The 19550-nt window shown below is 44.1% G+C and overlaps 1 protein-coding gene across 2 annotated transcripts; it reads left to right on the top strand.

Moving 5' to 3' along the window:
- The first annotated feature begins 1999 nt into the window (after nucleotides 1-1999).
- Nucleotides 2000-19379, top strand: Sav1 (salvador family WW domain containing protein 1). Of its 2 annotated transcripts, none has more exons than XM_036205609.1 (5): nucleotides 2000-2072; nucleotides 4692-5138; nucleotides 11590-11860; nucleotides 15621-15764; nucleotides 18068-19379. In XM_036205609.1, exons 2-5 carry the CDS (start codon nucleotides 4697-4699, stop codon nucleotides 18273-18275), a joined length of 1065 nt encoding a protein of 354 aa, XP_036061502.1. In that variant the 5' UTR covers nucleotides 2000-2072; nucleotides 4692-4696; the 3' UTR covers nucleotides 18276-19379. The 2 variants fall into 2 exon arrangements, with proteins under 2 accessions (XP_036061502.1, XP_036061501.1); XM_036205608.1 differs by lacking the exon at nucleotides 2000-2072 and adding an exon at nucleotides 2389-2838.
- Nucleotides 19380-19550: the final 171 nt, after the last annotated feature.

The raw sequence follows: 19550 nt of genomic DNA, 5'->3' as shown, positions 1-19550 counted from the left end.
GACGCCTTCAGTTCCTCTGCTTCTAGTATGCCAGGCAATGATGAAGGCCCCCCTACAGGCCCAGAAACTAGAAGCCAAGTGGACATGGTCTGAACCTTTTAAAACCATAAGCCTAATCAATATTTCCCCCTTTACACTGTCTCTGCCAGGCATCTGGTCACAGTAATGAGAAAAGAAAATGTAGTTCTCCCACTGAACAGGAAGGTAATCTAAGATACCATGCATTACTTTTTCATGAGGTTAGCATAGTGGATTTCAGAATTTCCATCCAGCTACAAAACCCTATAATTCTTCATCAATGTAGAAAGCATCCTTTATTTCATTCTCTGGAAGGCCCGGGTATAAGAACTATCTTTATTAACAAGATTCCGACAACATAGTTTTACTCTCCTCTGAGGTCAGCTTTGGGTATTCTATGGCAACCCTTTTGCCTCCCACCCTCAAGTCCTTCAGGTAACTAAACTCATGTCGTTTACGTCTCATGGTTGTGGGTCCTCTCTTCACACTGCCAACGCTGTAGTACCTGCACTTTTATCTGAACCACAGGAATACTTAACTGCTTTTCTTCCTGAGTCTGCTCTCCTGAACTTCATTTGGCTCATTATGGTTTACACTAGGAGAATCCCATTATTTCTTTTTTCTTTTTCTTTTTTTGGGGGGATGGGGGAAGGGAGGTTTTGAGACAGGGTTTCTCTGTGTAGCTTTGGCGCCTTTCCTGGAACTCACTCTGTAGCCCAGACTAGCCTTTGAACTCACTGAGATCCTTCTGCCTCTGCTTCCCAGTGCTGGGATTAAAGGCTTGTGCCACCACCACCTAGATAAACCCGTTATTTCTTACTCTTATTCCATAATCAACATAAGCCGGTTGTGTCTCTAAGATGTATTTTAGACAAAATACTATTACTGCTTTTCCTGTTGACTTTATGCATGCTAGCAATATTTTTTTGACTCTCCTCCTTGCTTTTGAAACCCTGTTGCTGTCCTGTCTACTCTCAACACAGCATCCAGAGGGATTGCATCAAAATACGGAATATGTCACTCCCCTGCTTCAAAGGCCCAGGAGTGTGGCCGGTTACTGGTGAACGCCATTTCCCTCCACTCTTCTCGGTTCCATCTACATGGACTGTTACTGTTGCAGTGACTTTGCATTTGCTGTTCTGCCCGGAAGTCTCACTCCAGACAGCTGCAGGGTAAGTCAATTCCAGCATCGCCTTCTCACGAACTCTGCTGTTCTGTCGCCTTTTCCAAAACTGTGAGACCTCACTTGTTAACCTCAGCACTCGCTATCCAACAGACTATGTTTCAGTATGCTTTTTCTGTCATCTCTCTTCCCCATAGCAGCAGGGGCTTTGACTGTTCTATCCGACACCTAAAATGGCACTTACATGGTGGGTGCTCAGTAAGTACAGAATTGTAGGGGCCGGCGACAAGGAAACATTTCATGAAAACACGGAGCCTTACAACGGATGGAACGTCTCCTTTACGGATGGCTAAACAAAATTTGACGAGTTTTTGGAGTCTTAGGTAAGGAAACCACGTGCTTTCGTTACGTGATTAACGCTTTGCTTCTGTGTTTTAAGCACCAGGGAAAACATTCTCCTTGTTCTGAAGGCCTTAACGTTGGTCAAAGGGGGGATGAATCCCATCTTATTTCTCCAAGGACTATTATTCTGTGTACCTGACTGCGATACAGAGGGCAGAGTAGAATCTGCTGCATTAGAAAACTCCCAGTTCTGAACTCCGGTGCTCAAAAGAGGCCTCAAGACTGAACTGCAAGAGAAAACACGTGGTTACGAAGAAGTACACCATTAAAGCGACCAGCAGCTAAACATAGGCAGGCCACCTTAATCTTAGGCGTTGTAGAAGCTCCATCTTCTCCTTTGCCTCTTTAACCCGAAAACCGAATTAAGAAAATCTAAACTGTTCGCACATTCTGTTTTCAGCAGGAGACATAGGGAAGGGAGAAGGGGGTGCCGTGGCGGGAGGTGGAGGTGGGTGGACGGAAGAAACGAAGAGACCCCGTCCACGTAGCTGTCACGCTGTCACCAGGGCGACGCATCCGTAGTTCCCAGGTGAGACCTGGGCAGTCGTGCCGTCCCGAGAGCGGCTTGCGGGCAGCACGGCCTTCCGTAGGGCGCGATCCCAGCGGGCTCCGGCCGGCCTGGATTCTGGCTCCTCCGCGGGCAGCCGCCCCGGGCGCAGCCGCCTTTGAGGGCCGCGGTGGTGGCCGTGCCCCGGGCCCGTTAGCCGCCCGCCGCGGGTCCCCGCGCACGCAGCCTCCGCCCGCGCCGGGCGGCCTTGGGGGAGTGGAGGGGGGGGGGGGGGGGGGGCGGCTGGCGCGGCGTCGGCTTTCCCAGCATGCCCAGCGGCGCGGGGAAAGTTTACCGGACGTAGGCGGTGGCCGCGGCGGTAGCGGCTCCCGGGCGGCGGACCATGGCCCTGGCGGGCGGCCGCGGCCCTGTGTCACGGCGGGCCCGGGCGGCAGCGGCGGTGGTGGCGTCGTCTCCCAGCCGGCTGACTTCCCGGGAGGAGCTGCCCTGCGACTGAGCGGCGGCGGGCGCGCTTGAGCGCCGCCAACATGCGGCGGAGCTTGCGGGCGGGCGCGGGCGGCGGAGAGCCGAGGCGGCGGCGGCGGCCCCGGCCCGGGAGGCGGCGGCGGCGGGTGGCGGGCGCGCGGCCTTAGCGAGGCTGCTGGGGCGGGCGCAGGCGGCGGCGGCGGCGGCGGGCGGGCGTCGTCCGCGAGGATGCTGTCCCGCAAGAAAACCAAAAACGAGGTGTCCAAGCCGGCCGAGGTGCAGGGCAAGTACGTGAAGAAGGAGACGTCGCCCCTGCTGCGGAGTGAGTGTCGCGGGGCGGGGACGGGTGGGGGACCCAGCGAAGCCCCGGCGGGTGCCGTGGAAGACAGGCTTCCCAGGGAGGGCACGCGCGCCTGTGCCTGGTGTGGGAGGAAACGCGCGCAGACCCGGGGCTCCTCTCTGCTGGGCACGTCGGGGCGTGCCCCGTGTTGTGGCGACCCTCGCCGGCGACAGCCGCCCGCGCCACCGCCGAGTAGCACACAGCGGAGACTGGAGACGTGGAGCCTCCTCCTGCCTCTCAGAGCGGACGAGCCCCTAAAGTATTCTCGTTAGGTTTTGCTCCTAAAATTCCGCAAACGCCAAAGTAACTCAGAATAATTTCTGCCGTTAGCAGGCAAGTTACTGAGTTTCTCAAACCTCCCCTGTCTAGGGGATGTTCTGACTCCTCCCATAGCTTTTTCTTCTCCGTTTAAGAATAGTTGAGTCTGAGTTTTTATACTTGAACGTCTTGGTTTTCTTTTTAAAATTCGTGTGTATTCGGAACAGTTCTAAGAGAAGGAGCTCATTCTTTGGTTCTCATGCAAGGAGCTGGGCCCCTTGTGTCATGTACGTTTCCTTCTTGGAAGCTGGTAGTAACCGTGTGACTTAAATTAATAAGCATTACCTCATATTGTTCACAGAGGTTCCTAGTATTTGCACAAGATCACGCAGAAAGGGGCGGAGAGCATATTTTTTCATTGTGACTATGTGTCGAGCCTTACGGGTTATGTTAATAATTGTAGTGCTTGACGACAAAGTTGGTCCGGTGGGTATGTCAGTAACTTGAAACTTTACCTTTAATTGCTTGTTTTTCTGTTTTTAGGTGATAGCTTGCTTTTTGCTGCAAATAAAGCGTATTAAACATTACTTGAAATCATGCAACATGTTAATCAGTGAAATTACTCGATAGAGTTTGTCATCAACTGTTAATTATTCCAATATTAAGATATTTTAGTGTTAGCTTCTGACACCTTTCATTTACTAAATGAATTCAGAAAATGTGCTCCATATCCAGATTTCTTCATGTTTTAAAGGTGTTCACTTTCTAAGAAAATCTAAGCTGTTCACAATTCTCTTTTCAGCTATCCATTATCTTGCTTTGAGTTATCTGTTCTTAAAGGAGCCATAATTCCAGGCTTATTGTTTTTCAGTAGATTCAGCATGTGTGCACATCTTTGGAATTAGATGAGTTTCTTTTTCAATTTCCACACTGAAAGGTTTTGCTTTTTAGTTTTTGATAAATGTCCCTAAAACTGGGTAATTCTGAGAGTAGAAAGACAAAACTATTGATTAAAAATATTTTAAAAGAAATCTGCCTTTGCATGTTTTGGGGGAGCATTTTTTATTGTACTGAAACTATGTTTGCATGGAGAAAGATTCTTGGCAATACTAAAATCAAGTGAAAACCAAAGTGCGTCATACATGATGCTGGTGACTGCACTGATTTGTTAGATTATTTTCAGTCTTGCTGACATTGTATCATATTACGTCTGGCAATATAGAGCGTCTGGCAATATAGAGCATTGGTTCAGTTGTAGCTGAGCTTACACATAGCAGACTAATGCAGATTAGAAATCTATTTGCGCTGGGCATTGGTGGCGCATGTCTTTAATCCCAGCACTCTGGAAGCAGAGGCAGGAGGATCTCTGTGAGTTCAAGGCCAGCCTGGTCTACAAAGTGAGTTCCAGGAAAGGCGCAAAGTTACAAAGAGAAACCCTGTCTCGAAAAACCAAAAAAAAAGTCTCAAAGTACTAGTACTGTCTTAAAATTTAAATTTTGTTTTCTGGAGCCCTTTGTTATTTTGACAAACAACTTTAGAAGAGTGTTGAAATGATGTTATTATTTGTTTGATCATAGATCTCATGCCTTCATTCATTCGGCATGGTCCAACAATTCCAAGACGGACTGACATCTGCCTTCCAGATTCAGGCTCTAATGCTTTCTCAGCTTCTGGAGATGGAGTAGTTTCAAGAAACCAGAGTTTTCTGAGAACTCCAATTCAAAGGGCGCCTCATGAAGTAATGAGAAGAGAAAGCAACAGACTGTCTGCACCTTCTTCTTACCTTGTCAGGAGCCTCGCAGATGTTCCTCGAGAGTATGGCTCATCACAGTCATTTTTAACAGAAGTTAATTTCGCTGTTGAAAATGGAGACTCTGGTTCTCGATACTTTTACTCCGATAACTTTTTTGATGGTCAGAGAAGGCGTCCACTTGGAGATCGTGCACAAGAAGACTACAGGTATTATGACTACAACCATGAACTCTTCCAAAGAATGCCACAGAATCAGGGGAGGCATGCTTCAGGTAACTTGACATAGTAAATAGCACATTGGTTTATTCTTACTGATATTTTGATTTAAAAGGTGATCTTCCATAGGTTCTTGCTTCTGCCTGCTTGCTCGAAGTTTTTAACCTGTAGTGGATGACAGAATTCCTGTGTCTGTGCCATCATATAAACTTGGTGCTTACCTCAGGACCATCTTGACTGTTAACACTTCGGGGTTTAAAAATGTGAAGAATTTAATGTCTCTAGTTAGATTGAAATTAGATTTAGATTTGGTAGAATGAGGAAGGTCAAGTTGGTCTTAAACCTAGGAAAGGAAAGAGAGGAGGAGGCGTTGACTGCCAGGTATCATAGTGTGGGCAGTTGCATGCTGGTGAGGTAGCACTGTTTCTGTGATCCTGACTCTGTGTAGTCAGTAACTAGTTCTCAGGTCGGTCAAGACTTACCAAATGGTGAATTGTGTGAGACATGCCTTTCTCTAACAGGTGGGGAATATTGATGATGTACTGAAGAGAGCTGCACTTTCTTTACCTTCTGACCTGGAGGTACTCCTCCAAGGAGGGGGTTAAGGAATGTGGCAGCTCCACCTGATTCCTAAAGTGCTCATTACTGTAGATGAACCCGTGCAAGTTAAAAAGAAAACTTTCCCCACCTAGTAGGTTGTAGGCCTTAAATTTGGCAGGATAAAGATAGATGTGTGAGGCTGACTGGCTTTCTAGCAGCCACAACTTCTAATAAACTGACTTAACAATTAGGAATACAACTGTTTTGGCCGTAGGAAAATTACCTTCATTTAATATTAATTATGTGTCTAGCGTTTTCTTGATCCTCTTGGGATACCGTATTTGGGGAGACAAAAGCAGCGTACACACAATAGTCCTGGAACAGCTAACGGTTCTACTTGTAATCCTGACTGTTAGAGGGAGTCAGAAGAAAGACTTACAGGAATGCACGCTCCAAGGAGCAGATAGAATTTGAAGTAGGCTTTGAGCTCGGACTTGACATTAACAGGGTAGAAGAAAGACCCACTGCAAAAAGAGTAGGGGTGGTTTACATTTAGGAGACTATATTCTTACCTGTTTTAAGAACTGTGATGTAAGGTGAAATGGAGATCCATGGTCCAACGGAAAGCCGAGACTGGAAACAAAGAAGCCATCACACATGTCAAGATCAAATGCTGGAGAGATGCTCAGTGGTTAAGAGCACTGGCTGCTCTCCTAGAGGACTGGGTTCATTTCCCAGTACCCACACAGCCGCTCACAATCCTCTGACTCCAGTTTGAGGGGATTTGATACCCTCTTCTGGCCTCTGCAGCACTAGGCACACAAGTGGTGCAGTGTGTGTTCTAAGAGCACCAGGTCCCCTGGAAGTGGATGGAGTTATTGTCAGCTGCCATATGGGACCTGGGAACAGAACCCAAGTCTTCTGCAAGACCAGCAGGTGCCTTTAACCTCCGAGCCATCTCTCCAGCCCCCAGTGGTTAATACTTTAAAGCAAATTAGTGGGGACCTGCTGCAGACATTTGGAAGGGACAAAGGGAGAGTGGGACACATGCACATTCACAGAACTAGGGCCCCTAATAGGGCCGGAGAGATGAGGGAGAAGGAAGAGTCAGATATGGTTAGCATAACACCTTGGTACAAAGGATGTGCTTAATGGAGGGAGGGAGTGACTGAGAGGTTTTCCATCTGGAGACTGATGGCATAGCTTGTTAACTGAAGGAGAGCAGAAATAACAGCTGTGTTTATTGTTGATGTAGATCAGTGTTCTCAGCCTTCCTGATGCTGCCACCCTTTAATACACTTCCTCATGTTGTGAGGACCCCAGCCATACTTCATGACTGTGATTTTGATACTGTTATGAATCGTAATGTAAACACCTGTGTTTTCTGATGGTCTTGGGACCCCTGGGAAAGGGTTATTTGACCCCAAGGGGGTCTCAGCCCACAAACTGAGAACCACCGGCATGGATGATTTGTTGAGTTCTTCGCACTTATTTTCCCATTTGTTTGTGTATTGCAACTATCCCTGAGAGCTCAAGCGGTTGACTACCCCAGTTCCAGAGATCAGACCTTTGAAATGCTCCAAAATCCAAACATTTTTGAGCATGAACATGACACCATACTGAGGCAATTTTTTTTCTTTTTCATTAAGAAATTTTCTATTCATTTTACATACCAACCACAGATCCCCTCCCCTCCCTCCTCCCACCTCTTAATTTTCCTCCCCCCAATCTCAACCCCCTTTCCCACCTCCTCCAAGGCAAGGCCTCCTGTGGAAAGTCAGCAAAGCCTGAAACACTCAGTGAGGCAGGTCCAAGCCCCTCCCCCTGGACTAAGGCTATGTAAGGTGTCCCACCATAGATAGTGGGCTCCAAAAAGCCAGCTCATGCCCTGGGGATGGATCCTGATATCACTGCCAGGGGCCCCTTAAGCAGATCAAGCTACACAACTGTCTCGCCTGTGCAGAGGGCCTAGTCCAGCCTCACGGAGGCTGTTGGTCCACAGTTCCTGAGTTCATAGTTTGGTTTGGTGGTCTCTGTAGGTTTCCCCATCATGATCTTGATGCCCCTTGCTCATAGTCTCTCTCCTCTCTCTTCAACTGGATTCCTGGGGCTCGGCCTGGGGCTTGGCTGTGGATCTCTGCATCTGCTTCCACCAGTTACTAGATGAAGGCTCTCTTAGTCCAGTTGGCACTCAGCAATTTTTTTTTTAAACTGTTGTGTGTGTGCATTCATGTGCGTGTTTTACGATACAGTCTCACTGTATAGCCCAGGGTAGTCTGGAATTCACTACGTGAATTTGCAAACTAGCTTCAAACTTAGTAGTTTGAATGCTCGTCCTGCCTCTGTCTTCCTAGTGCAGGGATTGCAGGAGTAAATGCTCACAGTCATTGCCAAACTGACAGCTGCACTGAAAGGACTCTATGGAATTATCTTCAGGCTGTTTTTATAAGAGATATGTAAAACATACATGAATTTGATGTGCAGACTTGGGGCTATGCCCAGGATATTACACCACACCAATTCCAAAATCCAAAACACCATTGTCACAGCATCTGGAGAAGAGATACTCAACTTGTAATTGTTTTATTCCTTAGCTTTCTGAATTTCGTTTGTTTGTTTGTTTTGAGACAGGGTTTCTCTGTGCAGCTTTGGTGCCTGTCCTAGAACTCACTCTGTAGACTAGGCTGGCCTCAAACTCACAGAGATCCACCTGCCTCTGCCTCCCAAGTGCTGGGATTAAAGGTGTGCACCACCACCGCCCAGCTAATTTTCTGTATTTTAAATATGAAAAAATGAAATGCCAAGTTGAAATCTTGTTTTAAAATTCTGATTTGTGAAATATCATTGAGGAGGCGGCGATAGATGGATCCCTGAAGCTCACTGGCCAGCCAGCCTAGGTGAATCCATGAGCTTCAGATTCAGTGAGAGACCCTGTCTCAAAAAAGTTTGGAGAGCAGGTGAGGAAAAGGCACCTGATCTAAACCTCAGGGCTCTTTGGGCCTCCATAAGCACATACTAACATGAATGTGTACCTGTGTGCAAATGTACACAGCCACACTGTTGTATACATACTATGTATACAACACACACACACACACAGAAAGTACAAGTTCATTGGGCACTTTTCCAAATGGAATATTATCTTAAAAATAAGATTTGAGCTAGGCGATGGTGGCGCACACCTTTAATCCCAGCACTCGGGGGGCAGATCTCTTTGAGCTCGAAGACAGCCTGGTCTACAGAGTGAGTTTCAGGAAACCCTGTCTTGAAAAACCAAAAAGGGGAGGAAAAAGAGTAAGATTTGATTTTAGGTTATAACCAACATCTGCTTTTAATGTCAGTGGACTTCCATTCTGAGTCTCTTATATAGAAAGAAAGAGAGAGGGAGGGAGGGAGGGAGGGAGAAGGAAGGAAGGAAGGAAGGAAGGAAGGAAGGAAGGAAGGAAGGAAGGAAGGAAATTGCCTTTTAACTTTTTTTCCCTTTTTTGAGACAGGGTTTTCTCTGTGTAACTACCACGGCTGTCCTAGAACTCACTCTGTAGACCAGGCTGGCCTTGAACTCACAGAGATCCACCTGCCTCTGCCTCCCAAGGGCTAGGATTACAGGTGTGTGTCTAATTTTTAAGATTCCATCTGTGCTACTTTGGGTTACTGGAGCCTCTTTCCTTCCATGTGAAATGGTAATGAGTCTCTGCTGGAGTTCCTGGTGGATATGGTTCTGTGTGCATTTCATCCCATGTGTTAGGACTGGTTTCTCTGTTAAGTTTGGCCATGTTCTCGCTTGTCAGCCTGGTTTACTCATCAGGAATTCTCTGGCAAGCTTACCTGTTGGTTTGGGAAGTCAATAATGAGCCTTTTCGTTGGGGGTTGTAAACTGTGAGACCTTAATTCTATCATTTCTTCTGATTTATTAGTTGGAGTTCTAAAACAGTTTTCTTTTATAAGTACTTTAATGGCTATTCATTTAGGAAAGATGGGGCAAACACTAGATCTTTCCTTTTATTTACTGTTTTTCAGAGTAATGAAGTGGTACCCCAGCCACTTCCAAAGATAAGTAGTGAAGTTTTTTATGAGCTATCTCTATGACCTCATAGATAACTTTTTTAATTCCAGGTTTAACTAGGTTTTTCATTAATATCCATTTTCTGTTCCCAGATCCACTCATATCTGTAACCTTCTGTGGTGTCTGCCACTGTTAAGTTTTTTAGTTTCTGTGATCCTGATAGTGTTGATGAGTTCATGCCAGACATTTTGTTAAACCCCCTCACTATGACTTTTATCTGATATTTTCCTCCTGATTAGATTGATCTTACTTTACTGGCTTTGAGAGGTGGAGGAGGGAGAAGAGAAGGAAGAGAGATGAAGGACAGAGGAAGAAAAAAAAAATTAGTGTGTAAGGAGGTACACAATATCCATGTGCTGTTACTGTGGCGGATTTCTCCATTGGATTTGACTGTTTTCCCCTTCCAGACTGGTTTTTTGTTATGTTTTGTTTTTTGTGGGAGTCACTAACACTAATGCACTTTGTAGAGGGCAAGTATACTGAACTTTCTTTCCCTGTTGGGCTGGGGATAGCTAAATATGTGCAGTTCTGCTGTAATATCTACACATGTCAATTTCCCACTAAGGAAGTTTTCTCTCCTCTTTTCTTATTCTGTAGTTCCTATCATACATATATATTACATATGTTTATTTTATATTTAGGGTTACAGTGTGATTTTTGAGTCATTTGTTGTCCAAGTTATTCCAACTTGGAACTGTAGTTGGAAGTTTTCCTGTGTCCTGGCCAGCCAGCGGTCAGGACAATTTTCTCCTGCTCATGTCCCCCAAGTAAAACACACAGATACTTATATTAATTATAACTGCCTGGCCATTAGCTCAGACTTATTACTGACTAGCTCTTACACTTAAATTATTAAAACCCATAATTCTTGTTTATGTTTAGCCACGTGGCTTGGTACCTTTTCTCAGTTCTGCCTTGTCATCTTGCTTCCTCTGTGTCTGGCTGGCAACTCCTGACTCAGCCTTCCTCTTCCCAGAATTCTCGTCTGCTTATCCCACCTATACTTCCTGCCTGGCTACTGGCCAATCAGTGTTTTATTTATCAACCAATTAAAGCAAAACATATTCATAGCATGCAGAATGACATCCCACAGCATCGAACATTAGACACTTTCTATATGATGCCCCTTCTATTTTTTAATAGTTCTTCCTGAGACTACAGAATGTTAAGCACATCTTGTGATTCTGACCAGACCCAGGACTAGTTGCTTCTTCACTGTGGACTTGTAGAATTTGGAGATGCTATGCTGCTGAGGTGGGCACCTCTGTTGTTTGAACTGCTCCCTGTGGACACTCATGCCCTGCAACGGTCTCCTTTGGTCTTCACTGTTCTTTGGGCTTTCTAATGGGCCTGGACGGTTGGACGTTCCCGACTCCTTTGTGTCTGGCCTGAGTGCAGCCTTGGAATCCGCCAGTAGTTCATGAACGTCTCTTTCTAGTTGTGGTCAGCATGTGGCTATTTGACTTTTTGCATGTTGACTGTATGACTTGCCTTGATAATTATTAAAAATTATTAAATTATAATAAATTATTAAAATTCTAAGGCATTTAAAAATTCTAGGACGCAGCTCGATTCTTTGAGAAAATTATAAACTGGGAATGGTTTTACAAGTTTATTTTTGCTTTTTAAAAAATTTTTTGGATGAAATGTCAAATCTTAAATCTTGACTGAGATTTCTTTTTCCTTTCACTTGTCCTTTAGTGGTATAAATATTTAAGTGTTCCTGTACCCTGGTAATGGAAGATTCAAACAAACAAGCCAAAACTCATATTCTTTCAAAATTCAGTTCATCTTTCTCTTTCTAATTTAATAGTATTTTATGAATTTTGTGGAAATTTTATACTGACTTAATCATAAATTTTAACAGATATTTGAAAACTTGCTCCATTTTCTTTTCCTTTCAGGTATTGGGAGAGTTGCTGCTACATCTCTAGGGAATTTAACTAACCATAGCTCTGAAGATTTACCCCTCCCCCCTGGCTGGTCTGTGGACTGGACAATGAGAGGGAGAAAATACTACATAGATCATAACACAAACACAACTCACTGGAGTCATCCTCTTGAGCGAGAAGGACTTCCTCCTGGGTGGGAACGAGTCGAGTCATCAGAATTTGGAACCTATTATGTGGACCACACCAATAAAAGGGCTCAGTACAGGCACCCTTGTGCTCCCAGGTAAAGTAGCAATTTCATTTCTGGCTATTTTGAGAGCATCTCGTATTAGATTTTGGTCTCACACATTTGGAAGAGAATCTCAAAATTTATATTTATCCTAGATATATTTTAATAATGAATGTTTTTAATAATTAGTAAGTTTTTAAAAGTTTTTTTCTTTTGGAGCAACCTGAAACAAATGTATCTTTGCGATAGATTTCAATTAGAAGAGATACCAGAATGTTTTTGTTGTAGATACCCAAAAATTCAAGTTAATAAATCACCCAGCTCTTCATCTTAAATTCCCATCAGTCAGACCCACCTCCTAGGAAGTCAGAATATACTTTCAAATTTTGACCTTATACTGCTCTTTTTCTTCCACGTCAGACATGATTTTGGGTTGTTTTCTTACTGAAAAGTTGGAATGGAACAAAACAGTCTAGCTTTTTAATAAATATTACAAGTAATTCTTTGTGCTGTTTTGAATGACACTTAAGCCTTGTGTTATCTATTGTTGTAACCATTTGTCTTGTGTGGCTGTTGAGCACTTGAAACTTGATTAATCCAATTGAGATTGCTGTACATGTAAAATAGACACTGTGCTTCAAAGTACATAGAAAACTATATGAACTTAATAGTGAAGAAGCAAATAGTTCACATTAGTCATGTTTAAGCTGCAAGAACTGGGTACAATGGGGAAATGTCATAAGCACATGGAAAGATACTGCCTAGCGTGATGGGCCTAATACAATTTGTTGAAAGTCTGTTTTTTCCAGTGATTACATTTAGTGGCATTTAGTCAGCTTTATTGAATGACTTCATGAAGTTACTGAAGAAGTAGGACCATGGTTATGTTTTCTGTCATACAGTAGCAGTCTTTACAACCAAATATTACTGTAGAGTGTTGCTGGTTCGTAAAGCAACTTTCCAAATGATTGTTTCATCACACACACACACACACACACACACACACACACGCACACGCGCACACACACAGACACATAAATAATCTTAAAATAAACTGAACTGTTAACCAGAGTATAATCTAGACCTTATTTTAATGCCAGTTAAGAAAGCAGTGACCTTTTTTTATATTCACACGTCTTTTCTGTTTAGAGGCGGACTCTTCAGTTTTGTCTTTCTGCCTGAAATAGCTCAGTTTAGCTTCCCAGAGTTCACTCGGTAGCCTGCAGGTGTTGAGTACTACTTTGCACAGCACCCTCTGCGAACATCTCACTCCCATATAAGCAGTTCTTCCTTCTCAGCTTACACGGGCTGTTAGAGCTAATTGAAACCTGATCCTTTTTCATCCCATGATTTCAAACAGGCTCCAGTCAACGCCAGTTGTTTTCCTGACCTGGCCCAGTCCTGCTGCACTGCATACCCAAGCCTCACCTTTCAGTCAGCAGGAAGATGGCAACAAACTGCCCTCATAGACGAAGCAGTTAAGGCGGCTTTGTCTTGAATGTAGCTCTAGAGCCAGGTACACCTGGCCAGTCCCATTGGCCACTGTTGCCGCTAAGTATCCTGATAAAATTCTTGTTGTCACTATTGTAACCATAGTTAACAGAATAGTTAACACCTTGGTGAGGCAGTGCTGATCTGTGGGTTAGGAATATGGTTCTCTTAGTTGTTGGCCTCATGACATCTGGAATCAGGCTGCTTGTATCCATCTGCTTTTTTCTTGCCTCCTACATTGCCCCCTCAGTTGCCCTGAGCTCTACAAGGACAAAGGCCTCTCTACTGTTGTACAGATCTTGAGCCTCTTGGTGATCCCAAATGTGCCCACCCCTCACCCCCTGTTGTTGGGGGCCCTGCTACCCAGCTCCCCGAAAATCACACACAGAGATGTATTATTATTTATAAATGCCTGTCCTTGGCTTGGCTTCTTTCTAGCCAGCTTTTCTTAACTTAAATGATCCTGTCTAGCTCTTGCCTCTGGGCTTTTGTCTTTCTCTATTCTGTACACCATTCTTTACTCTCACTCCTTGTCTTGCTGTGTAGCGGGGTGGCGGGCCCTTCTTGTCCTCCTTTTCTTGCTTCTCAATCTTCTCCTCCCAGATTTCTCCTGTTTACTCTCTCTGCCGGCCAGCCCCACCTGTTCTTTATTTGCCTTGCTATTGGCCGTTCAGCTCTTTATTATAGCAATCAGGTGTTTCAGACAGGCAGAGTAACACAGCTTCACAGAGTTAAACAAATGCAACATAAAAGAATGCAACACAGCCGGGCAGTGGTGACGCACACCTTTAATCCAGCACTCAGGAGGCAGAGACAGGTGGATCTCTGAGTTCGAGGCCAGCTTAGGCTACAGAGTGAGTTCCAGGAAAGGCTCCAAACTACACAGAGAAACCCCGTCTTGGGGGAAAAAAAAAAAAAGCAACACATTTTGCATCACTAATGTTCCACAGCATAAACAAATGTAACACATCTTAAAATAATATTCCACAACAACCCCCTGTGAATAGCTAGCTCTCCCTGGTAAACATGGTGCTCCCCATGTCTTGGTGGTAGTGTAACACTTCACCCTCTCCAACCTTCTCTCACTGCATACCCGTCATCATAACCATAGTAGGGAATCTTCCTATCCTCCATGATAGTCATGGTAATCATAACCACAGTCATCATCATAGTAGCCTTCACAGCTGTGCTAATCTGGAGGGTAGCTATATTCACCTCTCCCTCCACCATGGCCTCAGCGTCTTATTTGGAACAATCTTCATATTACTTCTGGAAGCCTGCCTAGCAACTTGGCACTTTCCTTTTCTCGTGTGGTGGCTGAGCTGAGCCAGTTTCAACCCTTCCCTTCTGTTTCTTTTCTATTCATTTCATTCATAGCCTCAACAGTAGCTCTTCTGTCTACAAAATGAAGAAATGCCTAATCTTTTGACTTCTTCACTCTCCAGCTTTCCAAACTCAGAAAATGACTTTTCCAATACTTCTTCTGTCATTGTGGCAGCCAAGTTTCTCATAAAACTTTACCATAGCCGTGACTTTTGGATCTGGTTTTTCATGGGGTCAGCCCATTCAACTGTGTCTTAGGCAGTGTCCTGTTGCTGTGAAGAGTCACCGTGACCATGGCTACTCTTAGGAAGGAAAACACTCAATTTTGTCTGGCTTACAGTCTAGAAGTTTAGTCCATTATCATCATGGCAGGAAGCATGGTAGTATTCAGGCAGACATGGTGCTAGAGAGGTAGCTGAGAGTTCTATATCTGGATTGGCAGGCAGCAGCAGGAAGAGAGGCATTAGGCTTGGCTTGAGCATCTGAAACCTCGAAGTCTACCCTAGTGACACACTTCCTCCAACAAAGCCACACCTACTCCACCAAGGCCACAGCTAATAGTGCCACTATCTGGTAACCCAAATCTATGAGTCTATGGGGGCCATCCCTATTCCAAACCACCACACACTGTAACTACATTCTCTCCCACTTTTACTTTTCCACTGTCAGCCAGCATCTGGCTTATGCTGCTGACTGGTCATCTTCATTTTCTGTCATCAGGTTGGTGACAGAGTAACATCCACCAAACCCTGTTAAACCTGTGACTTCACCAAACTCGTCCAGAATATTTTCTTTAGTCTCATTCTTTGGATTGGATCCAACAAAAAGTCTATTGCCACAGAAGTGCACACTCCCAGGTGTTTGCCAGGATGAATTCCATAGCTCTCACACAGTTCAACATAGAAAGTTCTGTTAGGTTTGGCCAAAAAGCACATTGAAGAGCCTTAAAAGCTGTATGTAAGGGCTTCTGTTTTAATAAGTATCAATCCTTTTTTCTCAGCGTACCTCGGTATGATCAGCCTCCTCCCATCACATACCAGCCACAGCAAACGGAAAGAAATCAGTCCCTCCTGGTCCCTGCAAATCCTTACCATACTGCAGAAATTCCTGACTGGCTTCAGGTTTATGCCCGAGCCCCTGTGAAGTAAGTGAGCACACAGCACAAGTATCTTTGGGGTCTCTAACAAGCTCAACTTAAGGACCATGCTTAGCTGGTCAGTGGTGGTACAGATCTTTAATCCCAGCACTTGGGAGGCAGAGGCAAGTGGATGGAGCTCTGCATTCTGGTCCAGCCTGGTCTACAAAGTGAGTTCTAAGACATTCAGGGCTACACAGATAAACCCTGTCTCAGAAAAAAAAAAAAAAAAAAGTAAAGTACCATGGTTTTCTTTTAATATTGGACCTCTATGTAACATTTAAGAAAGGATATCAGAGCTTATAAAGTTTGACTCTTTGATTAGAAGTAAGAACTCTTGAAAGATGTCTGAATCCTCATTACTTTGTGTGCAGACCTCTGGTAATTGATACCTAAGAATATTAAATATGGACAAGTTTAATTTTTGTTATTTTCTTTATTTACATTTTTATAAGATTAACATGTAAGTTGATGTAGTTACTTATAACCAGAAAAGAACCCAAGTAAGAGCTTGGTACACTGATGAAACTTTCACTCAAAGCAGAACACTCTGGGAGATTAAGTTCTTTATTAGGAATTACAGTTTATTTCAGAGAAATCAAAATTAAACTACCTGAATGTAACTGCTTCTTCCTGCAACTCCAGTTCACACAGAGTTAGACTGCCCAGAGAAGAGAATCTCCAGGTTTCTGCAAAGAAACCAGTCTTCTGTTAGTGCGTTTTCAACCTCAAGGAATAGAATAAAAGTGCAAGTCTAGTGAAATGCTTCCCGAGGCTTCGCTGGAGTTCCTGGTGCACACACCCAAGACGGCTGGAACTGTGTGCTACGCTGGGCGGCTTGCAATAACTGCTCAGTGTCTTGTTTTTGAAGCCATATATATTTTTATATTCAATGGATGGTCCTTTTGGAATAAAATGGCAAATGTACCTATTAGGTAGGGCATAGTGATTATTAAAAATAAATCCACTAGAATTGGTAATTAAAGCTTCCTTTTATGTCTGCCCTGCAGTGATTTGAGATAATGACTTCAACATAACATAGGTACATGACTTGCTATGTTTACACCTCTCTAATAATGGACACTCACCCTGAAAACTGTACTAGGATGTGGTTTTGGAAATTACAGAACCACTATAGTCTGGAGTTGGTATGAATGGTTGCCCAGGACTAATTATTAATCTGAAGTAATAGTTAACAGTTTTTTTTTTTCCCCTTCCTTAAAAAATAGTGTATTTGGGACTGGAAAGATGGCTCAGTTGTTAAGACCAGTGGCTGCTCTTGCAGAGGACCCAGGTTCAGTTCCTTAGCACCCACACAGCAGCTCACCATTGTCTGAAATTCCAGTTCCAGGGGATCCAGTGCCCTTTTCTGGCTTCCATGGGCACCAAGCATGCATATGGTGCACAGACACATCATGTGGGCAAAAACCACCCATGCACATAAAAATAAATCTTAAAAAAATTCTCTCAAGTTTAAAAACCTGTACTTAGGGCTGGGGAGCACAGTTAGGAGTGCTTGCTGCTGTTGCAGAGGACCCTGGTTCAGTTCCCAGAACCCCCATGGTGACTTAATGTGGAGCCCAGAGGTTCCGAGTGAGATCTGAGCTGGCTTTACCCAGCAGGGCTGCATTAGAGGATGGCTTGACCACATGCATGGTTACCAGGTGATTGGAAGGTCTACACTTGGCTGAGCTAGGGGGAGGTCTTTTGCTCCACCCCTTGGTATTCCTGTAAAAGGCCCTTTAGAAGAGACAGAAGGGGCCGGTAGGTAAGGATCCAGGCCCTCCCGAGGCTGTCCTCTCTTTCTGTTTCTCTCCCTCTGTCCTTCCACCTCAGTCTCTTATCCCTCTTTCTCCAAGAGTACCCTGTCGTAGAAAAGTGGGAGCTGCTGTCGCCCCCAACTTAAAGCTGTAACTCCAGTTCCAGGAGGTCTGACATCTCATCTGGCCTTCTTGGGCACCAGGCGTTACATGCACGCAGGCAAAGCCTTCATTCACATAAAAGTCTGTAAATGAATTTTAAAAAGAGAGGGAAGAGAAGTAGTGTATTTAGAACCATGTGTATTAGCGTGCTCCCGTATTCCCGGCTACTGAGGAGGGTGGGGCAAGAGGATATCCTGAGTCCAGGAGTTCAGGGTCAGCTCAGGTCCCCAACTCAAAAAAAAAAAAAAAAAAAAAAAAGTTTTACTAACTCAAATATTTTTAAATAAAACTTAGTTTGTTTACTTATAATAAAAATGTTTATAAAATAGAGCAGTTTATTGTTGTAGATGCACATTTATGTATCATGTTATGAACACTGTTTTCTGACAGATACGACCACATTCTGAAGTGGGAGCTCTTCCAGCTGGCTGACCTGGACACGTACCAGGGAATGCTGAAGCTGCTCTTCATGAAGGAGCTGGAGCAGATCGTTAAGATGTACGAGGCCTACAGACAGGCTCTTCTCACTGAGCTGGAAACCCGTAAGCAGAGGCAGCAGTGGTATGCCCAGCAGCATGGCAAGAAGTTTTTCAGTTAAGTTCACCACGGTCCAAGTTTTCTAAGAGCTTTCGAATATTTTCAGATAAATGACTGCAAACAAGTACTTTGGTTAATAAAGGCAACTTACTATTTGGAACTAGAAAATTCTAGTTTTACATATATTTTGTTACCAATTTTTTTCTTGTATTAAACCAAAAAACAGTTCTGTCATTTAAAGAGCCAATATGGCATACACTTCCAAATGCTGTATATTAAGAAACTGCTTTGAATATTCTTGATGAAAAAGAGTACAGGAAGAGAACATCATCATAACCAGGCATCTAGCAAACAATCACTCTTTCTTATGGAATATACTCTTCTTGTTCGGAGACAGGAAGAGGGCGAGAGCACATTTTTGAAAAGTTGCTTATTGTGGTGTGAAGTACTTTCTGGAATAAGGTGGACTGACCATTACTATGAGTGTAGCTCAAAATACAGAACAGGACTTGGAAGCTTTCTTGTGATGAACTTGTGTATGATGTATGTGGTCATCTCCTCTCCTCTTCCTCCCTAATGTAAGGAGCGCCTTTGAAGTGGGGTGATAAAACCTTCCAGCAATACATTAACCACAAGGCCTTAGCCCGTGTGGGGAAGGCATGTGTACCTGTTGCCAATACCGCCTTCTTCCTTTGAGCCAGAGCACACAACTCCAGGAGCAAGGCTCTGGTGAGACACAAGGCAGGCTTCCTGACCACATAGCTCACTGCCTTCCACCAGGCTCGGCCAAGTTGCCAAAAATGACAATCAGGGATTCAGTAAGAAATCTTGGTCACTTGTAAGTTTTATATTGCCTTTTTATCTTAGAGAAGTATCCGTCATAAAGGTTTAGAAACAGGTCACTCCTTCCCATTTTTCTTGCTTTTGGCTTCATAATTAGAGCCAAACACTGGGTTAAGAGAAACTGATGGAACTTGCAGCTGTAAATCTAGAATCCTGCGAGTTTCATAGCTCTTCAGTTGTGCTTACAAGTGTTGTGAATATGTACATATTTTAGTTTAGCTTTCCCAATGCAAGCACTCTCTGTCAGAAGTGAGTTTGAATTATTGATAAAATTTTGTGTTTGATTTTATATGACAAGTTATTAAATATATTTTTGTGGAAACCATCTGGTCCTTGAGTCCATGTTTTAGTGTTTTTGATTCGGTACAATGTTTGATGCTTTTCTGTTCAGAAGGCCCCTAAAGCCAAGGAAGCCTGTAATGAAAGGGGAGTGGAAACTGAATCTGACTGGTGGATGTTATCAGTGAGCGTAAGGCCAGGCGCTTCTAAAGTT

This window comes from Onychomys torridus, chromosome 14, assembly GCF_903995425.1.
Source record: "Onychomys torridus chromosome 14, mOncTor1.1, whole genome shotgun sequence".
Classification (NCBI taxonomy): domain Eukaryota; kingdom Metazoa; phylum Chordata; class Mammalia; order Rodentia; family Cricetidae; genus Onychomys; species Onychomys torridus.
This window is presented reverse-complemented; position numbering and strand designations above follow the sequence as displayed.

Excerpts from the sequence above, each read along its gene's own strand:
- Sav1 (XM_036205608.1), top strand. The coding sequence starts at position 2,745 with ATGCTGTCCCGCAAGAAAACCAAAAACGAGGTGTCCAAGCCGGCCGAG. Across the intron at positions 2,839-4,691 it reads GACGTCGCCCCTGCTGCGGA|ATCTCATGCCTTCATTCATT; the intron begins GTGAGTGTCGCG and ends GTTTGATCATAG. Across the intron at positions 15,765-18,067 it reads TATGCCCGAGCCCCTGTGAA|ATACGACCACATTCTGAAGT; the intron begins GTAAGTGAGCAC and ends GTTTTCTGACAG.